A 24,974-nucleotide genomic window follows, 5' to 3' on the forward strand; every position below is an offset into this window, starting at 1 on the left:
ACTATTTGGGGAGGAAAGGGATTAATAGATAGGATATCTGCTGGGTAGATAAAGATACAAATAGGTCTGCAAAAAGGTACACAGGGTAGAGAAAATAATGTGTCATTTCAGTGATTCTTGATCTTTGACTGTTTTACACATATTTTTCCTTTATCTTTGGGAATTTCCTTTTTGCAATAGGTTTCCCTTTGCGTAAGGCAGAAGCTTATTACCTGTTTCACAATTTCTTTCCTTTACGGGAAAATCATTAAGTTACTTGGATACTCCTGTTGGAATTACTACCAATACGACCCTTTCCCATGAATTGAGGGAGTAATGATTTCCCTATCAGCAGTATTGTAAGAATCTCCTTGGTACCAGAAGTCTCTCCCAAGAAGTCTTGTTATGCTTGGATTGCACATATACTGATACACCATGGCTTTGAGACTTGAACCAGGTTCCTTGAATCGTAGGCAAAAAATGGATGATGGGCTGAGCCACCCCTTTTCCTCTAACCTGCTTACCTGTGTCCTTATTTTATGGGCCCTGTCCCTTATGGAGCCATGCTGCAGAGTCCGAATATCGGGTACTATTTCGGTGGACTGACATTCACCCTTGACACACCAGTCTCTAGTTCTAGAGCTAGACATCCTGGATACGACCTCTTTCTGGCAGCACCAAGCCAGTAGTTTGACCTCAATCAAGTCACTTAATGCTCTGAGTCCCAATTTCCTCTTCTGTGAAATGATAATAACAATTAGTACCTGCTCCTGCTTACAGAATTTGTGGCTGCTCCTTAAATCTACCATTCATCCATTCAGTAAATACTTATTGAGAATATGCCTACTTGTAAGGTATGGGGACAAAGGATGGATGATATGATATCTGTCCTGGAGGAGCTCTTTGTCAGGTGTTGAATGCATCAAGGAAGATGATATGCATATTTAAAAAATAACTGTACTTCACATCGTGAGGTTAGCTATTATTTTAAAAATGGAAAATAGGGACTTCCCTGGTGGTCCAGTGGTTAAGAATCTGTCTTACAATACAGGGGACACAGGTTCAATCCCTGGTCTGGGAAGATGCCACAAGCTGTGGAGCAACTAAGCCTGTGCCACAACTAGAGAATCAGTGCATCACAAGAAAGATCCTACATGATGCAACTAAGGTCCTGTTGCGTCTGGACCTGACACAGCCATATAAATAAATGTTTTTTTTAAAAAAGGAAAATAATACGTGTTGATGAGGATGTGGAGTTATTGGAACCCTGGTGCCTTGCTGGTGGGAATGTAAAATACTACAGTATGGTGATTCCTCAAAACATCAAAAATAGAATTACCATATTATTTAGCAGTTTTACTTCTGAGTATATACCCAAAGGAAGTGAAATCAATGACTCAACAGAGATTCACAAACTAATGTTGGCATTATTCACAATAGCCAAAAGGCAGAAACAACCCAAGTGGCCATCAACAAGTGAATGGATAAGCGAAATATGATCTATGCAAACAATAGATGTAAAGCCTTAAACAGGAATGCAATCTGGTACATGCTACATCATGGATGAACTTTGAAAACATTGTGTTAAGTGAAATAAGCCGGATGAAAAAGAATAAATGTTGTATGACTTCTGCTTACCTAGGCAAAATTATAGAAACAAAAAGTGGAGTGTGGAATGAAGGTTGCCAGGGCCTGGGAGGAGGAAGGACTATTGTTAGTATTTGATGGTGACAGAGTTTCAGTTTAGGTTGATGGAAAAGTTCTGTGGATGGTTGCACAACATTGTGAATATATTTTAATTCCACTGAATCATACACTTAAAAATTGTTTAAATGGCAAATTTCAGGACTTCCCTGGTGGTCCAATGGTTAAGACTCCACACTTCCAATGTAGGAGGCTGTGGGTTCTATCCCTGGTTGGTAACTAGAATCCCACAGGCCATGTGGCATGGCCAAAAATTTAAAAAATTAATGGAAAATTTTATGTAATATGTATTTTACTGCAGTTCTTAAAAACTGGAGGAATTCCCTGGTAGTCCAATGGTTAGAACTCCATACTTTCACTGCCAAGAACCCTGGTCCATTCCCTGGTTGGGGTACTAAGATCTCACAAGCCGCGTGATACAGCCAAAAAGAAAACAATTATAATTCCCAAAATACTATACGAATACAGGATTTTTAGCTTGAATTAGGATAAATGGCATTGTGTTGGTAAGTCCTCTTTCAAAAAGTGCAGTATGCATGAAATTACTTTGTCATTATTTATTATGTGATATTGAAAACTGAGCACTCATCCAGATAAACTTTAATAATAATTTATTTGTGCCCCATCCTGCTCTAAAAAGAATTTAAGGTCGTTTACCCTAAACACATCAGAGTAATGAGATCAAATCCAGTTAACATCAGACCAAATATAGAAACTGAGATATAAAACAGGAGAAGGAGATGATGGCACATCAGTAACTGAGCAAGACTTTCAACTGATGGCGCATTAGTAACTGTTAGCCTTACAGAAGGTAGAGAACTATTTATATTCATCAGACCTTTTATTAATGCTTAAAGTATCACTAATTTCAATATGGTCATCTTATGGATCCATAGTGTTTCATATTGTTACCATTTATAGTTCTGGGAATTTATTAAGCAATTATGGAACACCTAATCAAAACAGAAGAAGGATGTGAAACTAAGAGCATGGTTTAATAAGTCTGAAGCCTCAGGACCTATTCTGTGCTGAATGAAACAGCCCTGTTGGCCAACTCAGTCTCCTGCACCTTTCCCCGGGTCCCACCACTGCCTGGCACAATGACCATCTCCTGCATTTGGGCTCCCCCTGCCTCCCATGCTTCCCAACCAGACCCTGCCCCAGCAGCCTGGTTCCCACAGGGCCCTGTGTATAGCCAGGGCTCCTAGCCCCTGCTCCTGTTTCCTCCTTCCTGGATCACCCTCCTGTCTTGCTGCAAGTCCTCACCTCTTACAGAGGACAGTTCAGATCTCACCTCCATGACCTCTCCAGCCCACGCTGAGTCCTTCTCCTTGCCATGCTACTGTGCATGCATTCACACATTAACCGAAAGGCCTATGACCTTTGCTCCTTTTCTTGTGAGAAATGAGAAGCAAGGTGTGATTAAACCAAAGATCATTTCCTATATCTTATTCAAGATGACAAGATATACAATGGAGGAAGCGGCATTGAAACATATTCATTACCATATGGAAAATTAGATAGCCCGTGGCAATTTGTTGTATGACTCAGGGAGCTCAGCTCTGTGCTCTGTGGCAACCTACACGGGTGGGATGGGCTGGGAAGTGGGAGGGTGGTTCACGAAGTCGGGGACATATGTATACCTGTGGGGCAATTCATGTTGATATATGGCAGAAGCCAACACAACATTGTAAAACAACTATCCTCCAATTAAAAATAAATTTTTAGAAAAGCTGATAAGATATTTAGCAAATGACCTATGAGAGCCAGTAGGGATACTCGAGATGATCTAATCCATGAAGAAATGGAGACCCCAAGAAAGAAAATGGTTTGTTCAAAGTTACCCTGCATATTAGAAGCAGAGATAGACCTGGAAACCTATTTTTCTGAAATTCAGTATTTTTATATCATCATGCTAGCTTCATTTCAATTTGTGTTTTATTTCATAATCAGCAAACAGGATTTTAAATGCTCCCCCAAACGTAGGCCAAGAGGGGCAACGTAATGTGTTAGCAAGAACATTAACTTTGCCAAAGTCAAAGACATTGGGCAAGACCATGCATAGCTCTGGGCTCTTCTTTTTCCACTTGTAAAATAAGGATTAACTGATGGTCTTTTTTTTTTTCTTTGACCATATTGCTCCCCATTCTGAATCTTGTTGTTCAGTCACTCAGTCGTGTCTGACTCCTTGCCACCCAATGGACTGCAGCATGCCAGGCTTCCCTGTCCTTGACTATCTCCTGGAGTTTGCTCAAACTCATGTCCATTGAGTTGATGATGCCACCAACCATCAACAATCTCATCTTGTGTCTCCCCCTTCTCCTCCTGTCTTCAGTGTTTCTCAGCAAGACTGAGATCCTTTCTCAGCAAGGATCATTCTGAATCTTTGGGTCTGTATTTACCTTTTGAGCAAGCACCCTAAGAAAACTCTTTTCACATGAATGGAGAGTCTTAAAATCCTGGGAGGGACATTGACAGTTGTGGGCAATTGAAAGCTATTTTAAAGTTTTTAAGAGGGAGAATGACGACATAATGGACTTGGAGCTTTAGGAAGGGCATAAACTGGTGGTCTGTATAATAGATTGATGGGAATGAGATCTCAGGGGCACAAGTGAGCTGCTAGGATTGTACCAAACTATTCAAGATAAGAAGACAGGGGAGTTTGCTCTGTACTGGAGGTACTGGAAAAGGAGAATAAGCAGTAATTCCAAGAGGTGTGTTCAGAGATGAAAAGACAAGACTTGCTGCTGACAGATTGAATGTAAGCGATAATAGCAGGGAAGAATTTGCAATAACAACTGTGTTTTAGGGACACTAGAATACGACTTTTCCACCAATATGCATAGGGCTTCCCAGGTGGTTCAGTGGTAAAGAATCCACCTACCAATGTAGGAGACACAAGAGATGTGGGTTCGGTCCCTGGGTTGGGAAGATCGCTTGAAGGAGAAAATGGCAACCCACTACAGTATTCTTGCCTAGAAAATTCTATGGACAGAGGAGCCTGGTGGGTTACAGTCCATGGGGTCACAAAGAGTCAGACATGACTGAGCGGTGGAGCATGTAAGTACCAATATGTATGCTATTTCTGTCTGATGAATTCTGCTTCAACCCGAGGTGTTGAGGTGTCTGTGAGGCATCCAGGTAAAGACATGGGCTTGAGCATGACCAAAGATCTGGCAGGAAGATAAAGATGTGGGAGAGTCAACAGCATGAGGGAAGAGGAGAGAAGGAAGTCAGGAAACTTGAATTCAGATCTTGAGGGAGCAGCAACATTAGACATAAGGAGAAAGACGAAACAAGTAAGGAATAGAGAAGAAACAGGTGGGTAGTAAATGAAACTTGAATAATAAAGAGAAAACAAAGGAAAAGAAAGGTTTAAGAAGATGAATATCCATCACATCAGAAGCTTTTGGGTTTGAAAAGGATAAAAACAGATGCTTCATTTTTGCAAAGAGAGTATGAGATGAAAACTAGCTGTTTTTAAGTGAAAATCTATAATACTTTTGATGTGTGTGATATGAGAGAATATGAGGAGTAAATGAAATCCTTTGATGGCAAATTGTATTGACAGTTAAGGAGCAAAAATATACTTCTAACAGACTGGTTTTCAAAAGAACATTCTTCTATTAGAGAGCTGGGAAATTGAGGAGGGGATGGGGGCAAGGGTTAAAAGAGGGAACAGATTAAGGTGTGTGGGCAAAGAAGAAACTTACCAAGAAATCCTAACACATACATACTACATTAATGATCTTGTGTACAAAATAGGGCTGCATTCATCTTTTAAAAAAGCTTTCCTTTCCTTTCTCTTGGTTGTGGTGTCATCTGAAGCAAAGAGGAGGTCTCATATAGGATGGAATCAGCCATCCAAAGTTATGTTTTTATGTTACCTTGAAATATGGCTTCAGAGAAGAAACAGTCCCTTACCATTTCCTCCTTAATGACCTGGGGATGTGGGTGAAGGGAGATCCATTTTTACATGTAAATCAAAGCCAGAGAGTACATTTAGTGTAGAGTACATTTATGCAGGCTGATCTGGCATCATCAACCCCATCCCAATTACAGTGTTCCACCCCTGGGTAGATATCCACCAGGACATAAATTGCTCTACTTGTTTAAGGTTTTAAAATTACTTGAGTACTCCCAATGTTTTCACTTACACTATATACACTTCATGACTTTAGATATTAAATCCTTGAGCTTTTTCCTATGAACAAAGTGCTTTGGAATAATAAAGCAGGCAATCATCATCAGCTAGAATCATTAATTTTCTCCAGTTTTATAAAGTTATTTGAAAGGAAAACAAAGGAGAAGAAAAGAAAAAGAATGACTAACAATGGTGTGAGAATTTTTTTTTTAACCTGAACTGAAATGAAGCCCACCAGTGTTCAGGGGACTTCCTGTTCTTGGGAGTTTTATCCATTGCACTCGAAAAAGTACTAAAATGAAGCAGTTGAAATTGGAACATGACCTGACCAGGGATTTTTTTTTTTTGCTTCTGAGTTCTGAATATTTTCTTATGTCAGATTGCTAAAGACTCCTAGGGGTCTCTAAGTTCTTATATAAATGTTGAATGATAAGACTGACTTCTGCCCACTACTTAGTTATTTCTGCCTTGTGACTTTATTTAATTGTCAATACATCCTTAAACAGCCTTGCCAAGTTACTTATGCCCAGTGCTTCACAGGGCCATAAGAGGCTGGCTGTACTCTGGTTTACTATGAATGCTTAACTGTTGCTGTGGTCCTACTTAATGTTATGGCTCTTAGAAACAGATTGGTATTGAGGCCTGTATTTCTTTCTGACCTAGCAATTATTATCATTTCAGGGTGATTTACAAAAATCAAAGGAACGTTTTACTTAGAGACTCATTCAGCTCAGTTCAGTTCAGTTCAGTCGCTCAGTCACGTCTGACTCTTTGCGACCCCATGAACCGCAGCACGCCAGGCCTCCCTGTCCATCACCAACTCCCAGAGTCCACCCAAACCCATGTCCATCAAGTTGATGATGCCATCCAACCATGTCATCCTCTGTCATCCCCTTTTCCTGCCCTCAATCTTTCCCAGCATCAGGGTCTTTTCCAATGAGTCAACTCTTTGCATCAGGTGGCCAAAGTATTGGAGCTTCAGCTTCAAAATCAGTCCTGCCAATGAACACCCAGGACTGATCTCCTCTAGGATGGACTGGTTGGATCTCCTTGCAGTCCAAGGGACTCTCAAGAGTCTTCTCCAACACCACAGTTCAAAAGCATCAATTCTTCTGTGCTCAGCTTTCTTTATAGTCCAACTCTCACATCCATACATGACCACTGGAAAAACCATAGCCTTGACTCGACAGACCTTGGTTGGCAAAGTAATGTCTCTGTTTTTTAATATGCTGTCTAGGTTGGTCTAGGTTGTTCTCTGCAGGGAGATCCAACCAGTCCATCCTGAAGGAGATCAGTCCTGGGTGTTCACTGGAAGGACTGATGCTGGACCTGAAATTCCAGTACTTTGGCCACCTCATGCAAAGAGTTGACTCATTGGAAAAGACCCTGATGCTGGGAGGGATTGGGGGCAGGAGGAAAAGGGGATGACAGAGGATGAGATGGCTGCATGGCATCACCTACTCGATGGGCATGAGTTTGAGTAAACTCCGGGAGTTGGTGACAGACAGGGAGGCCTGGCGTGCTGCAGTTCATAGGGTCGCAAAGAGTTGGACACGACTGAGCGACTGAACTGAACTGAACTGAGGTTGGTCATAACTTTCCTTCCAAAGAGTAAGCGTCTTTTAATTTCATTGCTACAATCACCATCTGCAGTGATTTTGGAGCCTAGAAAAATAAATGTTTTTTTAATTTATATATATGTTTCCACTGTTTCCCCATCTATCTGCCATGAAGTGATGGGACCAGATGCCATGATCTTAGTTTTCTGTCTATCAGATCTAGTCCCTTAAATCTATTTCTCACTTCCACTGTGTAGTCATAAAGGATTTGATTTAGGTCATACCTGAATGGTCTAGTGGTTTTCTCCACTTTCTTCATTTTCAGGCTGAATTTGGCAATAAGGAGTTCATGATCCAAGCCACAGTCAGCTCCCGGTCTTGTTTTTGCTGACTGGATAGAGCTTCTCCATCTTTGGCTGCAAGGAATATAATCAATCTGATTTTGGCGTTGACCATCTGGTGATGTCCATGTGTAGAGTCTTCTCTTATGTTGTTGGAAGAGGGTGTTTGCTATGACCAGTTCTGGCAGAACTCTATTAGCCTTTGCCCTGCTTCATTCTGTACTCCAAGGCCAAACTTGCCTGTTACTCCAGGTGTTTCTTGACTTCGTACTTGCGAAAAAGCAAGAGAGTTCCAGAAAAACATCTATCTCTGCTTTATTGACTATGCCAAAGCCTTTGACTGTGTGGATCACAATAAACTGTGGAAAATTCTGAAAGAGATGGGAATACCAGACCACCTGACCTGCCTCTTGAGAAACCTGTATGCAGGTCAGGAAGCAACAGTTAGAACTGGACATGGAACAACACACTGGTTCCAAATAGGAAAAGGTGTATGTCAAGGCTGTATATTGTCACCCTGCTTATTTAAGTTATATGCAGAGTACATCAGGAGAAATGCTGGGCTGGAGGAAGCACAAGCTGGAATCAAGATTGCCGGGAGAAATATCAATAACCTCAGATATGCAGATGACACCACCCTTATGGCAGAAAGTGAAGAAGAACTAAAGAGCCTCTTGATGAAAGTGAAAGAGGATAGTGAAAAAGTTGGCTTAAAGCTCAACATTCAGAAAACTAAGAGACTCATCAGTTCAGTTCAGTTCAGTTCAGTCACTCAGTCATGTCGACTCTTTGCGACCCCATGAAAAGAGACTCATTAGCTACTAATAAATATGATCTTGAAGTAACTTTTTTGGTAGAATTATACTTCTTGAAATTGTATCCTTGGTCAACGGCTGTCCTTTATCAGTTTTGTCTTATAACAAACATTTTTAAAAAGATATAAATTTTTCATTTTAAGAAAAAATAATCGTTGAGTTATAGGATAGGGTAAATTGTAGGATATCTCTCAAATGGGGTTTATATGTCATTACTGTCAGTAACATTCATTTTAAAGTACCATGTAAACCATTTTTTAAAATTATGAAAGCAGTAAGTATTTAAATTTTTATTTTTGCTACACTGGGTCTTCATTGCGGCATGCATCCTTTTTCTCGTTGCAACATGGGGAATGGGGCTTCTCTAGTTGTGGCTATGGGATTCTCTTACTGCAGAGCCTGGACTCTGGAGCGTGCAGGCTCATTTGTTGTCATTGGATGGCTTAGTTCCCCTGTGGCATGTGGGATTTTAGTTCCCCAACCAGGGATCAAACCAGCGTCCTCTGCTTTGGAAGGTGGATCCTCAACCACTGGACCACCAAGAAAGTCCGTAATTTTTTTTTTCAAATCAAAGATTGAAGAAGTGTTAAGAGTAAAATGTAAAAATTTTTTCCTCTATTTTCTTGTCTTTGTTATCACTCTCTAAAGGGAATCACTGTTAACAATGTTTTAAGCTTCTTGGCATGAATTTTCTAAGCATAGATAATTTTACATATATGTATGTATGCACACCCATTTTACACAAATAGTGTGAATTTTATACAACTAGTCATATCCTACACAGTGTTGTACATTTGGTGATTGTTTTTAATTCACTTAAAACTCTTGGACTGTGTCGTATCAGCATGATTCAGTCAGCTTCATTCTTTTTAAAAACTGCATGGCATTTCATTGCATGTATGTACCATAATTTAAGTAATTTCCAGTTTGTGTCTTATTGTAGTTGAGGTTCTGTTGTTTTAATTACAATGGCCATGTTTAGAAGTGAAACTGCTGAGTTAAGTCACACACACCAGTCAATGTTTGTTTTAAATCATGATGAGTTATTTCTAAGGTATCTTGCACAAATTTATACTTTTGCTAGTATTATCTAAGCATGTTTTCATATCTTCATCTGCCAGTCTTCCTTTGAGGTTTGCAGTGTCTGACATACTATAGAAGCTGAAAATTGTTACCTCTTTATACCATGCTTTTGTTGGATTCATATGTACTGAGCATTTTTTATAAGACTAATAGTCATTTGTGTATTTGTGTGAATTTCCTAGATCGCATCCTTTGATTATTTGTCGCTATTTGTCATATCTATTCTTACGAGAGGTAAATAAACTATTTTCTAGGGTAGACTACTGTTTAATAGATAACTCATGAGCAGCTCACAGGAAACCACAAATGTGTATATTCTACATGTGAACACTTGTACAAACACTGATTCACTTGGAGGCCTGAAAGATAGCCCTAAAAGGAAAGTGTGGCCACACAACCTGAGGAGAGAAAAAAAAAAAATCTGGAGATAGACGTGGGGACTGGCCTTTCTTTTGTTTTTCTATTGCTGAGTTGAAAACCAGCTACAAACTTAACAGTTCAGCCCACTGTTGCCCAGGGACAGGAGCCTGAGCATAGCAAGACTGGCTAATTGCCAAAGTCGGGTAGATAAAATCAAGGTGTTAGCCAGTTGAACTTCTTACAAGGTATCTTCTAAGTTTGTGTGGTTGTGGCTGAATTCAGTTCCTTGCAACCATAGGGCTAAAGTTCCTGTTTCCTTGCTGGCTGTTAGCTGGGTGCCACTCAGCTCCTAGAGGCTGCCTGTGATCCTTGGTGTGTACCCTGCCTCCATCTCCAAATCCAGCAAAGGAGAATGTCCTTTGTGCTATATCCTTCTTGTGCTTCCAGTCTCACTGACTTTTTGACCCAGATTCTGAGTCCATGTGAGTAGGACATGCCCAACCTGATAATATACCTGTCTTAAGGTCAACTGATATGGAACAAAACAGAATGGCAAAATATCTTCACTTAAGTTAGTGTTTGATTGACTAACTGGGAGGAGGTGTATGTGCAGTAGGGGCCAGGAATCTTGCGGGCCATGTTAGAATTCTGCATACCACACCTCCCACCTGCCTTTCCAAGGGAAACAGAAAGAGCTCATGTCTTCTGGCTGTAGGAAATCAATCACACAGAAACATGGAATGCCAGAGGAAGGGGGAAGGACAGGCCTCTAACCCCATGCACAAAAAAAGTCATCCCTATAGGTCAAAGATCATGATGTGAGCAATGAAAGAGGAGAAGGCTGGAGAGAAAATCTAGGAAACCACATGTGTGATGTAGGGATCAGGCAGACCTTCCCGACCAAGAAACCAAACCTGTTATTTCTTACTCCAGTGTCTGCCCTCTTGCCCCCCACGCTATGGCCCACAAATAGGTCATTCTCTGGCTGCATACATGGATTTTGAGTCCTTTAACTTTGCCATTTCTTCTCATGCCAGTGTGATCAGAGTGTGGTTTTGTGAGATGTTGTCCCTTGGGTGTTCAGTAGAACAGAATGAACTGACTACAACCTAAGTAGGTGAGCCACTGAGGGGAACTGTATTGATGACTGTTATTCTAAAAGAATTCTAAAACACTGCTTCCCCCCACCCCACTCTCTCTCTCTCTTTCATCTTCCCACCTGCTGCTGATTTAGGCATATTATACGTGACTTGCTTGAGACTGAAGAGACTTATATAAAAGAGATTAAGAACATAATTGATGTAAGTAGATTTGGAGCAAGGGGGATGTTAATCATGTATTCAAACTGTAAAAATTTTGTTGCAGAAAGAAATTCAGGATAGTTGCCTTATGTCTCTAGAATTCCCACCAAAGTTTCAGGTCTTATAATAGCACAAGTGGTTTTTTTTTCCTCAGGAGGAATAAGAACATTCTATGATTGTTGATTCATGTAACAAAATAACTTCCAAAGGATTATAGCAACTCATATGATTCTAGTAATGCCCCACTTAGGTTCATCATATGCTTGCCAACAACGGATGTGATAATTTAAATATTTTGATAAATAGAATTGTTTCTCATTGTATTAAGTAGCATTCTTTTTGCTTAAGAGTAAAATTTATATTTTCTCTATTTTCCTAGGGTAGTAATCTTGAGAAATAAGCTATTTGTATAAACTTATAATGGAAAGTTTTTATAATAAAACATCAGAATAAAACCAAATATCCAGTAAAAAGGGGAATGGTTGATGAAGTGTTAAATGTATGCTAAATGAAGTATTAGTCAACTGTTACAAAATAATTACTTTTAATAATAACATAAACATTGAAATAAATGCTTGTAAGATTAAATTAAAAATAGTAATTCTAGAAATTTACAAGCAGAGTCTAAAATGCATATAGAAAAACAGACTACAAATTATATATGTACTGTGATTATAACCATACATAGTAAGCTTTTAAAAAGCCATAAAGGAAATAAGACAATAGTAATTGCATCAGGTCATAAAATAAGAGGTAAGTTTTTTTTTCTTTTCCATTTGACTTTTGTGGCAAATTTAAAAAATAAATTTGTTCTTCCTGTAAAAATGCTATCATATTATCATTGCCATTAAACCATCTTATTCTGAAGATAGACCAATGAGGAATATAACATCAAAAGAAAGTATCTGAAGGAATGGCTTGCAGGAAACATGTATGCCGTACTCCCCAATTATTAAAGTTTTGGCCTCTACATGTCTAATTCAGATCATCTCTTATGTGTTCCTGTTTGTAAAACCTACCCTCTTTCCACCTCTGCAGGGATATATCATTCCAATGGATTTTATTTGGCTGAAGCATCTAATTCCAGATGTTCTGCGGAATAACAAGGAGTTTCTCTTTGGGAACATTAGAGAAATTTACGAATTTCACAACAGGTATATAATGATTCAAACTATCAGAGAAAATGGAAAATAAGAGAAGGATGGAAATGAGTTCAGTTCAGTTCAGTCTCTCAGTCATGTCTGACTTTTTGTGACCCCATGGACTGTAGCACGCCAGGCTTCCCTGTCCCTCACCAGCTCGTGGAACTTGCTCAAACTCATGTCCATTGAGTCGGTGATGACATCCAACCATCTTATCCTCTGTTGGCCCCTTTTCTTCTTGCCTTCAACTTTTCCAGCATCAAGGTCTTTTCCAATGAGTCAGTTCTTTGTATCAAGTGGCCAAAGTATTGGAGTTTGAGCTTTTCATATTAAAAAGCAGAGACATCACTTTGCCGACAAAGGTCTATCTAGTCAAAGCTATGATTTTTCCAATAGTCATGTATGGATGAGTGCTGAAGAATTGATGTTTTTGAACTGTGGTGTTGGAGAAGACTCTTGAGAGTCCCTTGGACTGCAAGAAGATCAAACCAGTCAGTCCTAAAGGAAATCAGTCCTGAATATTCATTGGAAGGACTGACTGAAACTCAGCTTCAGTGAATTGGATTGGGGTGGAATGAGATGAGAATGAGGTGAGAAGGTCCCCAAGGAAGAAGGGAAAAGACATTAATGGAGCATGTACTAGTGTCAGGCATAGATGTTGTATTCATTTGGGGGTTCCCTTCCTTATTCATCTCTTCACACATCAGCATTTGTTGAGCACCTGTTCTGTGTCAGGCACTGTGTTCCACATTGGGAGTACAAACTTGACTAAGACACAAGTCCACTTACCTATTATCATAGGTGGGTGCTGGGAACCAGGGTGTTAGAAAATGCTAAGCAGTCAGACAATTGTCCTTTTAGCCCATAGCTCTTGTCCTTTTAGCCCAAGGTGTTGGATTCTAAAGAATGAGAAAAGGAGGGGACTTTGGAAATCACATTCCAACTCTTTCATTTTACAGATGACAAAAGCACATCTTGTGTTTACTACTTTACCCATTCTAGTGACTCCAGGCTCTCACACCTACTTGATATGAGGGAAGAGACTGCTTGGTAAATGGAATCACAGTTGTTTCTTAACCACATTTCTTTGACCATTGGTCAGACACAAAGATGAAATAAAAATACTATTTCTGTTTCTTTTCCTGGAGAAGTTATACAGCTTCTTTGAACCTCAGGTTTCACACTTATGAAACCCTGTCTTGCAAGGTTTGGTGGAGGATTAAATGAGATACTATTTGCAAAGCACTTAGCTTATGCCTGATTTATAGTCAGCTTTCAATGATAGTAGTAGTAGTAGTAACAGCAGCAACAGTAGTTCTTGTTAATGTCAGTATCAGGTAGCAGAGATCATCAGTGTATCCAGTCTGTCTGGTGCTTAGAATTACCCAAACAGGTATGAGTGGTTTCATGGAATCCTATTAATGTCACAGAATACATTTTTTTCTTTCAAATCAGCATGTTGAAGATGAGTCAAAAGCAGTAAAGCCTGGAAAACAACATTTTTCTATGCACTTCTTAAAGCATTATGTGATTTTACCTCAAAAGAATTTTTTGTTAACCCCATGTACATAAAAATCAACCAATATTATACTTTTCTTTCCCTAGGACTTTTCTAAAAGAATTGGAAAAATGCACTGAAAACCCTGAACTTCTGGCACGTTGCTTTCTCAAGAGAGTAAGTCTATGAGCCTAAAAAATCAAAATAACCAAGTGATTAAAGTCAGCCCTTTATTGTCTATGTAAATGGCAAGGGCAAATGGAAACACAAATGGCCTAAAAACTTGTATCTGCCTTTTGAATGCAAACTGGGAGATCTTTGCAGGACTTCACCCAGTGTGAACTGAGTTCACCCTGCTAGGTGGGAAGGACTGCAAGCCTGGTTTCCTGCAAAGCCCCCTGAAATGGAAGACTGGCCCCCCTGACCCCTGAGGTAGATAATCCTCCTCTGAATGACTAAGCTAACTGTCATCAACTAAAAAAGAGATGCACAAAGTGAGAGTGTGAGTTAAGTTTTATTTGGGGCAAAATGAGGACTGCAGTCCAGGAGGCAGCACCTCAGATAGCTCTGAGAAACCTCTCCAAAGTGGTAGTTGGGGAAGGTCAGTATAGAAGATTTTGGTGAAAGGAGAGTTCAATGCCACCGGACACTTATTTTACAAAACGTTTTCTGCTAGTCATGAGGAGCTGATGTCACCATGAAGGGATTTAGTGATTTTCTAGATAAGAGGAGATGCAAGGATTGGGATCATAAGATAGGTTCCTGAAAACATCTATCTAAAGACATGTTCCACCAGTTTCCCTGGAGCACAGAGTGCTTCACTCTTCACAACAGCTGCAGTAGCACAGGATTCAGTCTCCACAGAGGGAGATGCCAAATGACCTTGGCAAGTGCCAATTTGTGGTTGACATTGTCTTAGGACAAGAGTCACACAGCAGGTTTAAATTCTTCACTAAAGTTGTATTCAGTTCAGTTCAGTCGCTCAGTCGTGTACAACTCTTTGCGACCCCATGAACCACAGCACGCCAGGCCTCCCTGTCCATCACCAGCTCCCAGAATCTACTCAAACTCATGTCCATCGAGTCAGTGATGCCATCCAACCATCTCATCCTCTGTCGTCCCCCTCTCCTCCTGCCCTCAATCTTTCCCAGCATCAGGGTCTTTTCCAATGAGTCAGCCCTTCACATCAGGTAGCCAAAGTATTGGAGTTTCAGCTTCAGCATCAGACCTTACAGTGAACACCCAGGACTGATCTCCTCTAGGATGGACCGGTTGGATCTCCTTGCATTCCAAGGGACTCTCAAGAGTCTTCTCCAATACCATAGTTCAAAAGCATCAATTTTTCGGTGCTCAGCTTGCTTCACAGTTCAACTCACACATCCATACATGACCACTGGAAAAACCATAGCCTTGACCAGATGAACCTTTGTTGGCAAAGTAATGTCTCTGCTTTTTAATATGCTGTCCAGGTTGGTCATAACTTTCCTTCTAAGGAGTAAGTGTCTTTTAATTTCATGGCTGCAATCACCATCTGCAGTGATTTTGGAGCCCCCCCAAATAAAGTCCGACACTATTTCCACTGTCTCCCCATCTATTTCCCATGAAGTGATGGGACCAGATGCCATGATCTTAGTTTTCTGAATGTTGAGCTTTAAGCCAACTTTTTCACTATCCTCTTTCACTTTCATCAAGAGGCTTTTTAGTTCCTCTTCACTTTCTGCCATAAGGGTGGTGTCATCTGCATATCTGAGGTTATTGATATTTCTCCTGGCAATCTTGATTCCAGCTTGTGCTTCTTCCAGACCAGAGTTTCTCCTGATGTACTCTGCATATAAGTTAAACAAGCAGGGTGACAATATACAGCTTTGACGTTCTTCTTTTCCTATTTAGAACCAGTGTGCTGTTCCATATCCAGTTCTAACTGTTGCTTCCTGACCTGCATACAGGTTTCTCAAGAGGCAGGTCAGGTGGTCTTGTATTCCCATCTCTTGAAGAATTTTCCACAGTTTACTGTGATCCACACAGTCAAAGGCTTTGGCATAGTCAATAAAGCAGAAATAAATGTTTTTCTGGAACGCTGTTGCTTTTTCTATGATCCAGTGGACATTGGCAATTTGATCTCTGGTTCCTCTGCCTTTTCTAAAACCAGCTTGAACATCTGGAAGTTCACGGTTCATGTATTGCTGAAGCTTGGCTTGGAGAATTTGGAGCATTACTTTACTAGCATGTGAGATGAGTGCGATTGTGCGGTAGTTTGAGCATTCTTTGGTATTGCCTTTCTTTGAGATTGGAATGAAAACTGACCTTTTCCAGTCCTGTGGCCACTGCTGAGTTTTCCAAGTTTGCTGGCATATTGAGTGCAGCACTTTCACAGCATCATCTTTCAGGATTTGAAAAGCTCAACTGGAATTCCATCACATCCACTGGCTTTGTTTATAGTGATGCTTTCTAAGGCCTACTTGACTTCACATTCCAGGATGTCTGGCTCTAGGTGAGTGATCACACCATCGTGATTATCTGGGTCATGAAGCTCTTTTTTGTACGGTTCTTCTGTGTATTCTTGCCACCTCTTCTTAATATCTTCTACTTCTGTTAGGTCCATACCATTTCTGTCCTTTATCGAGCCCATCTTTGCATGAAATGTTCCCTTGGTATCTCTAATTTTCTTGAAGAGATCTCTAGTCTTTCCCATTCTATTGTTTCCCTCTATTTCTTTGCATTGATCACTAATCAGTGATCAGCAATCAAAGTTGTATTAACACTCTCAAAAGAAGAACTGTGAAACTGAAACTCTCAGAAAATATTTCTTCCATTTTATTTTCTACAACGTCAAGTACAGTGCAGTGCTCAGTTGTGTCCGAGTCTTTGCAACTCACAGACTGCCAGGCTCCTCTGTCCATGGAATTTTTCAGGAAAGAATACTGGGTCAGGTTGCCATTTCTTTCTCCAGAGGATCTTCCCCACCCAGGGACTGACCCGAGATCTCCTGTGTCTTCCACATTGCGGGCAGATTCTTTACTGCTGAGCCACTGGGAAACCTGATCCAGATGCCCTTTACTTTCTAAGTCTTTCGCATTTCTTCTTTCTCTCCCAATCAACCCTTCTTGTCATTCTCTTGCTCTTTTTTTTTTTAAATGAGCCTGAGACAATAAATCAAACAAACATTTTTCAGCAGCTCAAAGTAGGAATAATAAGTCTAAGAGCAGTATTTGTGATAAACTGAAAGCAAGGAAATGAAAATTCCCCAGGTTTCAAGCTATTAGACACAGTGGAGAAATAGAGTCTTCAACCCTCAGAGCTTTAACCAACCTAGAAGACCCCTTCCATAGCCCTACCTGGGTTTTCCATCACAGCCTTATTATAGGTTTTTCATCCTGAACAAGAATTAAAGATACATTAAAAACTATTTTGGAGGAGATGATGAGATGGCAGAGCAGTAGGTGGACTCAGAGTATATCTCTGTGCTTGCATCAGGAATACATCTTCAGATGCAGAGGATCTCACAGAGTACCAGCTGAGAGCTGGCTGAAGGCCCTGACCACCAGAAGGGAATACATAGATTGACACAAAACTTGGTAGGATGAAGGAAGGAAGGGAAAAAAACAGAAAGAGAGTGAGTAGGACTGGACCTGAACCCATGGGGTAGAGGAATTGAAGCAGGGGTGAAATCCCCGCATCAGAGGAATAGTTTGGGACAAAGGGGAGGCATTTGAGGCTGTTGGAGGATTAAGCAGCTGATCTGTGAAGGTCTGAATGGAGTGAGAACCACACAAACAACCTGTGCAGCAGCCCTATATACCCCAGAAAGGGACACAGGTCTTCCAGTACGCGCAGGGGCTGGGTAGGGACTGGAGAGCAATCCCAGGACAAGGATTGCTATTTACTGTGGGAGACATCCTGAGGGGATGTGAGGGAGGAGATAGAGGAATGTCCTTGGAGGAAAGCTGGGCAGCCCTGGAGGCAGGGTGATACTGCTGAGTCAAGAGCAGGGAGTAGCCTGCACTGTAGCCTCATCACTGTAGCCTCTCTCTCTCCCCACATATGATGCTAGCAGCTGATAGAGGAAGACCCCAGAGATGGTGGCCCTTTGAGTGCCTGCTGCACCAAGCACCACAGAAGGACCAGCCAAGGAAGCCCTCTGAACACCAGCTGCCAGAGGCTAGAAAAAGGCTCTAATAGCACTTTATATCCTGCACCTGTGGCTGCTGGCTTCCCTATACATCTGGTGCATCCAGGTTCCTTGAGATCCAAGCAGCTGTGTCACCTCCACACCCAGTCCTCACTGGGGTAGAGCTGCCAGAGGCTAGGGAAAAAAAAAAAAAAAAAACCCTTAATAGTGTGAAAATCTCATGTACCGACAGCCACCAGCTTCCCTGCACACCTGGCACCACCAGGTTCCCCACAGTGCAACCAGCTGAGCCACCTCCATACCTGGTCCTCACTGGGGCAGAGTTGCCAGAAGCTAGAAAAAACCCTAATAGAGCCGTATCTCCTGCACCAGCTCCCCTGCATACCTGGTGCTTCCAGGGTCTCTGATCCAAACAACTACGCCATCTCCACACCCAGTCCTCGCTGGGGCAGACCCAAGTCCTCCAGGGCAGCCTCAGGAGCAAACTCCAGTGGATGACCCATATGCAGAGATGGAGATAAAACCACAATTGAGCTCTAGGGGCAGAGTGGCTAAGGAGGAGGATTGAAAACCTTTCCACCAGCTGTACAAGCTGCAGACTAAATCCACACGGTCAAGTAGGTAAACTCTGAGTCGTCTTGTTGTTTAGTTGATAAGTCACGTCCAATTCTTTGTGACCCCATGGACTGTAGCCCACCAGGCTCCTCTGTCCGTGGGATTTCCCAGGCAGGAATACTGAATGGGTAGCCGTTTCCTCCTCCACGGGATCTTGTCGACCCAGGGACGAACCCATGTCTCCTGCATTGGCAGGCAGATTCCTTACCACTGAGCCACCAGGGAAGTCCTATGGAATATATAAAAGGACAATGAGTGTTCACACAAAAGAAGAATCCCTAGCTCTGGCCACTGTGGACACTGGAGGCAAGTACACACAGGAATAGGGCTAGATTAGAGTCTGTACTGTCCCTACAACAGATCCAGAGAACAGATGAGTTTTGGAAGAACTCCTAGGGAGGTGGAGGTGGAATTGCCATTCTATATACATTTTCCTCCTTTCCTTTTCATCCTTTCACCTTTTCACCCTTTTTTCTTTTCTTTTTCATATTATTTCGTATTCTTTTTTAAAATTATCCCTTAAATTTTTATTTTTCATAACCTACTTTTTCCATTTTTTAAAATGTCTTAATTTTAAATAAATTCATTTTTACCCTATTCTCGATTGCTCTCTTCTTTTTTTTTTAATCCTTTTTTTTTTTTCTCTGTTTTCTCTCTTCTTTTCCCTTTGTAAGTGTGTGAGTTTCTTTGGGTGTTCTTGACTATTGAGTGTTGGTTTCACCTTGGCTATTGAGTTGGGGTTTTATCTTCTGTGTTGTAAGGCCTGTGAAATCTTGGTGCCACAGTAAGGGATCAGGCCTGAATCCCTGAAGTGGGAGACCTGAGTACAGGACTTTGGACCACCAGAGAACTCCCAACCCCATGGGACATTAATTGAGTAGAGCTCTCCCAAAGGCCTCCATCTCAACACTAAGACCAAGGTTCACCCAAAGGCCAGAAAGCTCCAGTACCAGACACCTCATGCCAAATCACTAGCAAAAAGAAATACAGCCGTGCCCATTAGCAGAAAGGTTGCCCAAAGCTATACCAAGCCCATAAACACCCCAAAACACACTGCTGGACTCAGCAGTGCCCCTCAGAGAGACAAGATCCAGTTCTATCCACCAGAACACAGGCACAAGTCCTCCCAACAAGGAAACCTTTACACTGGTCCAACCTCATTCACAGGGGGCAGACTCCACAATTAAGAGGAACTACAATCCTCCAGCCTGCAGAAAGGAGAACCCAAACACAGTAAATTAAACAAAATGAAAATACAGAGAAAAATGCAGCAGATGAAGGAATATGGTAAAAACCCTTAAGCCCAAACAAATGAAGAGGAAGTAAGCAGTCTACTTAAAAAAGAATTCAGAGTAATGATAATAAATATGATCCAAAATCTTTGAAACAAAATGGAGGCACAGATAAATAGACTGAAGGCATGGATAGAGAAGATATGAGAAATATTTAACCAGGACCTAGAGGAATTAAAGAATAGACAATCGGCAATAAACAACACAATTCTGTAGCTGCTGCTAAGTCGCTTCAGTCGTGTCCGACTCTGTGCAATCCCATAGACGGCAGCCCACCAGACTTCGCCATCCCTGGGATTCTCCAGGCAAGAACACTGGAGTGGGTTGCCATTTCCTTCTCCGATGCATGCAAGTGAAAAGTGAAAGTGAAGTCGCTCAGTCGTGTCTGACTCTTAGACCCCATGGACTGCAGCCTACCAGGCTCCTCCATCCATGGGATTTTCCAGAAAAGAGTACTGGAGTGGGGTGCCATTGCCTTCTCCAAAATACACAATAACTGAGATTAAAAATACACTAGAAGGAAGCAATAGCAAACTATCTGAGGCAGAAAAACAGACAAGTGAACTGGGAGATAGAATAGTGGAAATAACTGAAGCAGAGCAGAATAAAGAAAAAAGAATAAAAAGAAATGAGGACAGTCTCAGCAACCACTGTGACAACATTAAGTGTACCAACATTAGAATTATAGGGGCCCTAGAAGAAGACAACAAAAGGAAATGGTATGAGAGAATATTTGAGGAGATTATAGGTTGAGGGCAGGAGGAGAAGGGGGCAACAGAAGATGAGGTGGTTGGATGGCATCACTGACTCAATGGATATGAGTTTGGGCAAACTCTGGGAGATAGTGAAGGATAGGGAATCCTGGCATGCTGCAAGCCCATGGGGTTGCAAAGAGCAGGACATGACTTAGCAACTGAAAAACAACAATAATCAAGGACTTCCCTAACATGGGAAAGGAAATAGCTACCCAAATCCAGGAATCTCAGAGAGTCCCACACAGGATAAACTCAAGGAAGAAAACACCAAGACACGTATTAATTAAACTAATGAAAATTAAACACAAAGAATGAATCTTAAAAGCAACAAGGAAAACCAACAAATACCATACAAAGGGACTCCCATAAGGCTAACAGCTGATCTTTCAACAGAAACTCTGCAGGCCAAAAGGGAGTGTCAGGAGATACTTAAAGTGACAAAACAGAAAAAACTTCAGCCAAGATTGTTCTATCCAGCGAAGATCTCATTCAGATTTGAAAGAGAAATCAGAAGTTTTACAGACAAGCAAAAGTTAAGAGAATTCAGCACCACAAAACCAGCTTTACAACAAACGCTAAAAGAACTTCTCTAGACAGGAAACACAAGAGAAAGAGAAGGCCGACAAAAACAAATGCCAAAACAATAAAGTAAATGGTAATAGGATCATACTTTTCAATAATTACCTTATATGTAAATGGACTAAATGTACCAACCAAAAGACACAGATTGGCTGAATGGATACTACAAAAACAAGACCCCTATATATGCTGTCTACAAGAAACTCACCTCAAACCTAGGGACACGCACAGGCTGAAAGTGAGGGACTGGAAAAAGATATTCTGTGCAAATGGAAATCAAAAGGAAGCAGGAATAGCAATACTCACATCAGGTAAAATAGACTTTAAGACTGTTACAAGAGGCTAGGAAAGACACTACATCATGATCAAGGGACCAATCCAAGAAGATATAATAATTATAAATAAAAATGCATCTTAATACATAAGACAAATGCTAAACTTTAAAGAGGAAATTGACAGTAACACAGTAATAGTGGGGAACATTACCCCACTCACACTGATGGACAGATCATCCAGACAGAAAATTAATAAGGAAACACAAACTTTAAATGATACATTGGACCAGTTGGACCTAATTGATAGCTATAGGGCATTTCATCCAAAAACAGAGATTTCACCTTTTCCCCAAGTGCACATGGAACTTTCTCCAGGATAGATCACAATTTGAGTCACAAATGAAGCCTTGGTAAATAAAAAAAAAAAAGAATTTCAAGCATCTTTTCTGATCACAATGCTATAAGATTAGGTATCAACTACAGGGGAAAAAAAAACTGCAAAAAGCACAAACACATGGAGGCTAAGCAATATGCTTCTAAATAACCAACAGATCGCTGAAGAAATAAAAAAGAAATAAAAATATACCTAGAAATAAATGACAATGAAAACACAACAACTCAAAATCTATGGAATCTGTCAAAAACAGTGCCAAGAAGTAAGCTTATAGCAGTACATGCCTACCTCAATAAATAAGAAAAATATGGAATAAACAACCTAACTTTACACCTAAAGCAACTAGAAAAAGAACAAAAAACCCCAAAGTTAGTAGAAAGAAAGAAATCATAAAGATCAAAGCAGAAATAAGTAAAAAAGAAATGAAGGCGACAGTAGCAAAGCTCAATAAAACTAAAAACTGGTTCTTTGAGAAGATAAAATGGACAAACCATTAGCCAGACTCATCAAGAAAAAAGGGAGAAGACCCAAACCAATTAAATTAGAAATGAAAAAGAAGTTAAACAGACAACACAGAAATATAAAGAATCATAAGAGGCTATTATGAGCAACTATATGCCAATAAAATGGAAAACCTTGAAGAAATGAGAAAATTCTTAGAAAAGTGTAACCTTCCAAAACTGAACCAGGAAGAAATAGAAAATATGAATAGACCAATCACAAGCATGGAAGTCGAAACTGCAGTCCAAAATCTTCCAACAAACAAAAGCTCAAGGCCAGATGTCTTCACAAGCAAATTCTACCAAAAGTTTAGAGAAGAGCTAACACCTATCCTGCTCAATCTTCCAGAAAATTGCAGAGGAAGGAAAACTCCCAAACTCATTCTACAAGGTCACCATCACCCAGATACCAAAACCAGACAAAGATGCCACAAAAAAGAAAATTACAGGCCAATATCACTGATGAACATGGATATAAAATTTAACAAAATTCTATCAAACAGAATCCAACAAAACATTATTAAAAGGGTCATACATTATGATCGAGTGGGCTTTCTCCCAGGGATGCAAGGATTCTTCAGTACATGCAAATCAATCAATGTGATACACCATATTAACAAAATGAAAGATAAAAATCATATAATCATCTCAATAGATGCAGAGAAAGCTTTTGAAAAAATTCAATACCCATTTATGACCAAAAAATAAAACTTTCCAGAAAATAGGCATAGAAGTAATATCAGTTCAGTTCAGTTCAGTTGCTCAGTCGTATCTGACTCTTTGTGACCCCTATGAACTGCAGCACACCAGGCCTCCCTGTCCATCACCAACTCCCAGAGTTTACCCAAACTCATATACCTCAACATAATAAAGGCCATATATGACAAACCCACAGCAAACATTATTCTCAATGATGAAAAACTGAAAGCATTTCCTCCAAGATCGGGAAAAAGACAAGGGTGCCCACTCTTGCCACTATTATTCAACAGAGTTTGGAAGTTCTAGCTACAGCAGTCAAAGAAGAAAAGAAATAAAAAGAATCCAGATTGGAAAGAAAGAAGTAAAACTCTCACTGTTTGCAGATGACACGGTTCTCTACATAGAAAACCCTAACGATGCCACCAGAAAATTACTAGAGCTAATCAATGAATATAGCAAAGTTGGAGGATATAAAATTAATACACAGAAATTCCTTGCATTCTTATATAATAACAATGAAAAATCAAAAAGAGAAATTAAGGAAATAATCCCATTCACCACTTCAACAAAAAGAATAAAATACCTAGGAATAAACCTACCTAAAGAGAGAAAAGGCCTGTATGCATTAAACTATAAGACACTGATGAAAGAAATAAAAGACAACACAAATGGATAGATATACCATGTTCTTGAACTGGAAGAATCAACATTGTGAAAATGACTATACTGCCCAAAGCAATCTTTCAGGTAATATAAAATCGGGTCATGCAAAAAATTGCACTAAATTCAGTGCAATCCCTATCAAATTACCAATGGTATTTTTCACAGAACTAGAACAAACAATTTCACAATTTGTAAGGAAACACGAGAGACCCTGAATAGCCAAGCAATCTTGAGAAAGAATGGCACTGGAGGAATCAACCTGCCTGACTTCAGACGACACCAAAAAGCTACAGTCATCAAGGCAGTATGGTACTGGCACAAAAACAGAAGTGTAGACCAATGGAACATAATAGAAAGCCCAGAGATAAATCCATGCACCTATGGGCACTTAATTTTTTTTACGGAGGCAAGAATATACAGTGGAGAAAAGACAGTCTCATCAGTAAGTGGTTCTGGGGAAACTGGACAGCTGTGTGTTAAAGAATGAAATCAGAATGCTCCCTAACACCATACACAAAAATAAACTCAAAATAGATTAAAGACCTATGTATAAGACCAGAATAAAAGGTTTAGAGGTAAACATAGGCAGAATATTCTGACTTAAATCACAGTAAGATCCTCCATGACCCACCTCCTAGAGTAATGGAAATAAAAACAAAAATAAACAAATGGGACCTATTTAAACTTAAAAGATTTTGCACAGCAAAGGAAACTATAAACTAAGTGAAAAGATAATCCTCAGAAAGGGAGAAAATAATAGCAAATGAAACAACTGACATCCAGAAAAATAAACAACACAATCAAAAGTGGGCAAAAGACCTGAACAAATATTTTCCAAAAAATACATACCAGTGGCTAAAAAACACCTGAAAAGATGCTCAACCTTGCTCATTATTAGAGAAATGAAAATCAAAACTACAATGAAGTGTCACCTCACACTTGTCAGAATGGCCATCAACAAAAAATCTACAAACACTAAATGCTTGAGAGGGTGTGGGGAAAAGGGAAACTTCTTGCATTCTTAGTGGGAATACAAACTGATCCAGCCACTTTGAGAACAGTGTGGAGATTCCTTAAAAAACTAGTAATGAAACTACCATATGACCCAACAACATCACTACTGGGCATATACCCTGAGGAAACCATA

General features: G+C 40.3%; 1 protein-coding gene across 6 annotated transcripts in view; it reads left to right on the top strand.

The window, feature by feature from the left end:
• MCF2L2 (MCF.2 cell line derived transforming sequence-like 2) overlaps positions 1–24,974 on the top strand; it is a 264,579-nt gene that overhangs the window by 182,365 nt on the left and 57,240 nt on the right. For all 6 annotated transcript variants that reach the window (XR_006270375.1, XM_043473614.1, XM_043473613.1 and 3 more), the window contains 3 exons: positions 11,220–11,286; positions 12,325–12,440; positions 14,034–14,103. Coding sequence is in view for 5 of the 6 variants with exons in the window: in XM_043473614.1 (XP_043329549.1) it covers positions 11,220–11,286; positions 12,325–12,440; positions 14,034–14,103 (253 nt within the window). In the remaining variant the exon portion in view is untranslated. The remainder of the gene's footprint in view (positions 1–11,219; positions 11,287–12,324; positions 12,441–14,033; positions 14,104–24,974) is intronic.

Source organism: Cervus canadensis, chromosome 7 (genome assembly GCF_019320065.1).
Source record: "Cervus canadensis isolate Bull #8, Minnesota chromosome 7, ASM1932006v1, whole genome shotgun sequence".
Lineage (NCBI taxonomy): Eukaryota > Metazoa > Chordata > Mammalia > Artiodactyla > Cervidae > Cervus > Cervus canadensis.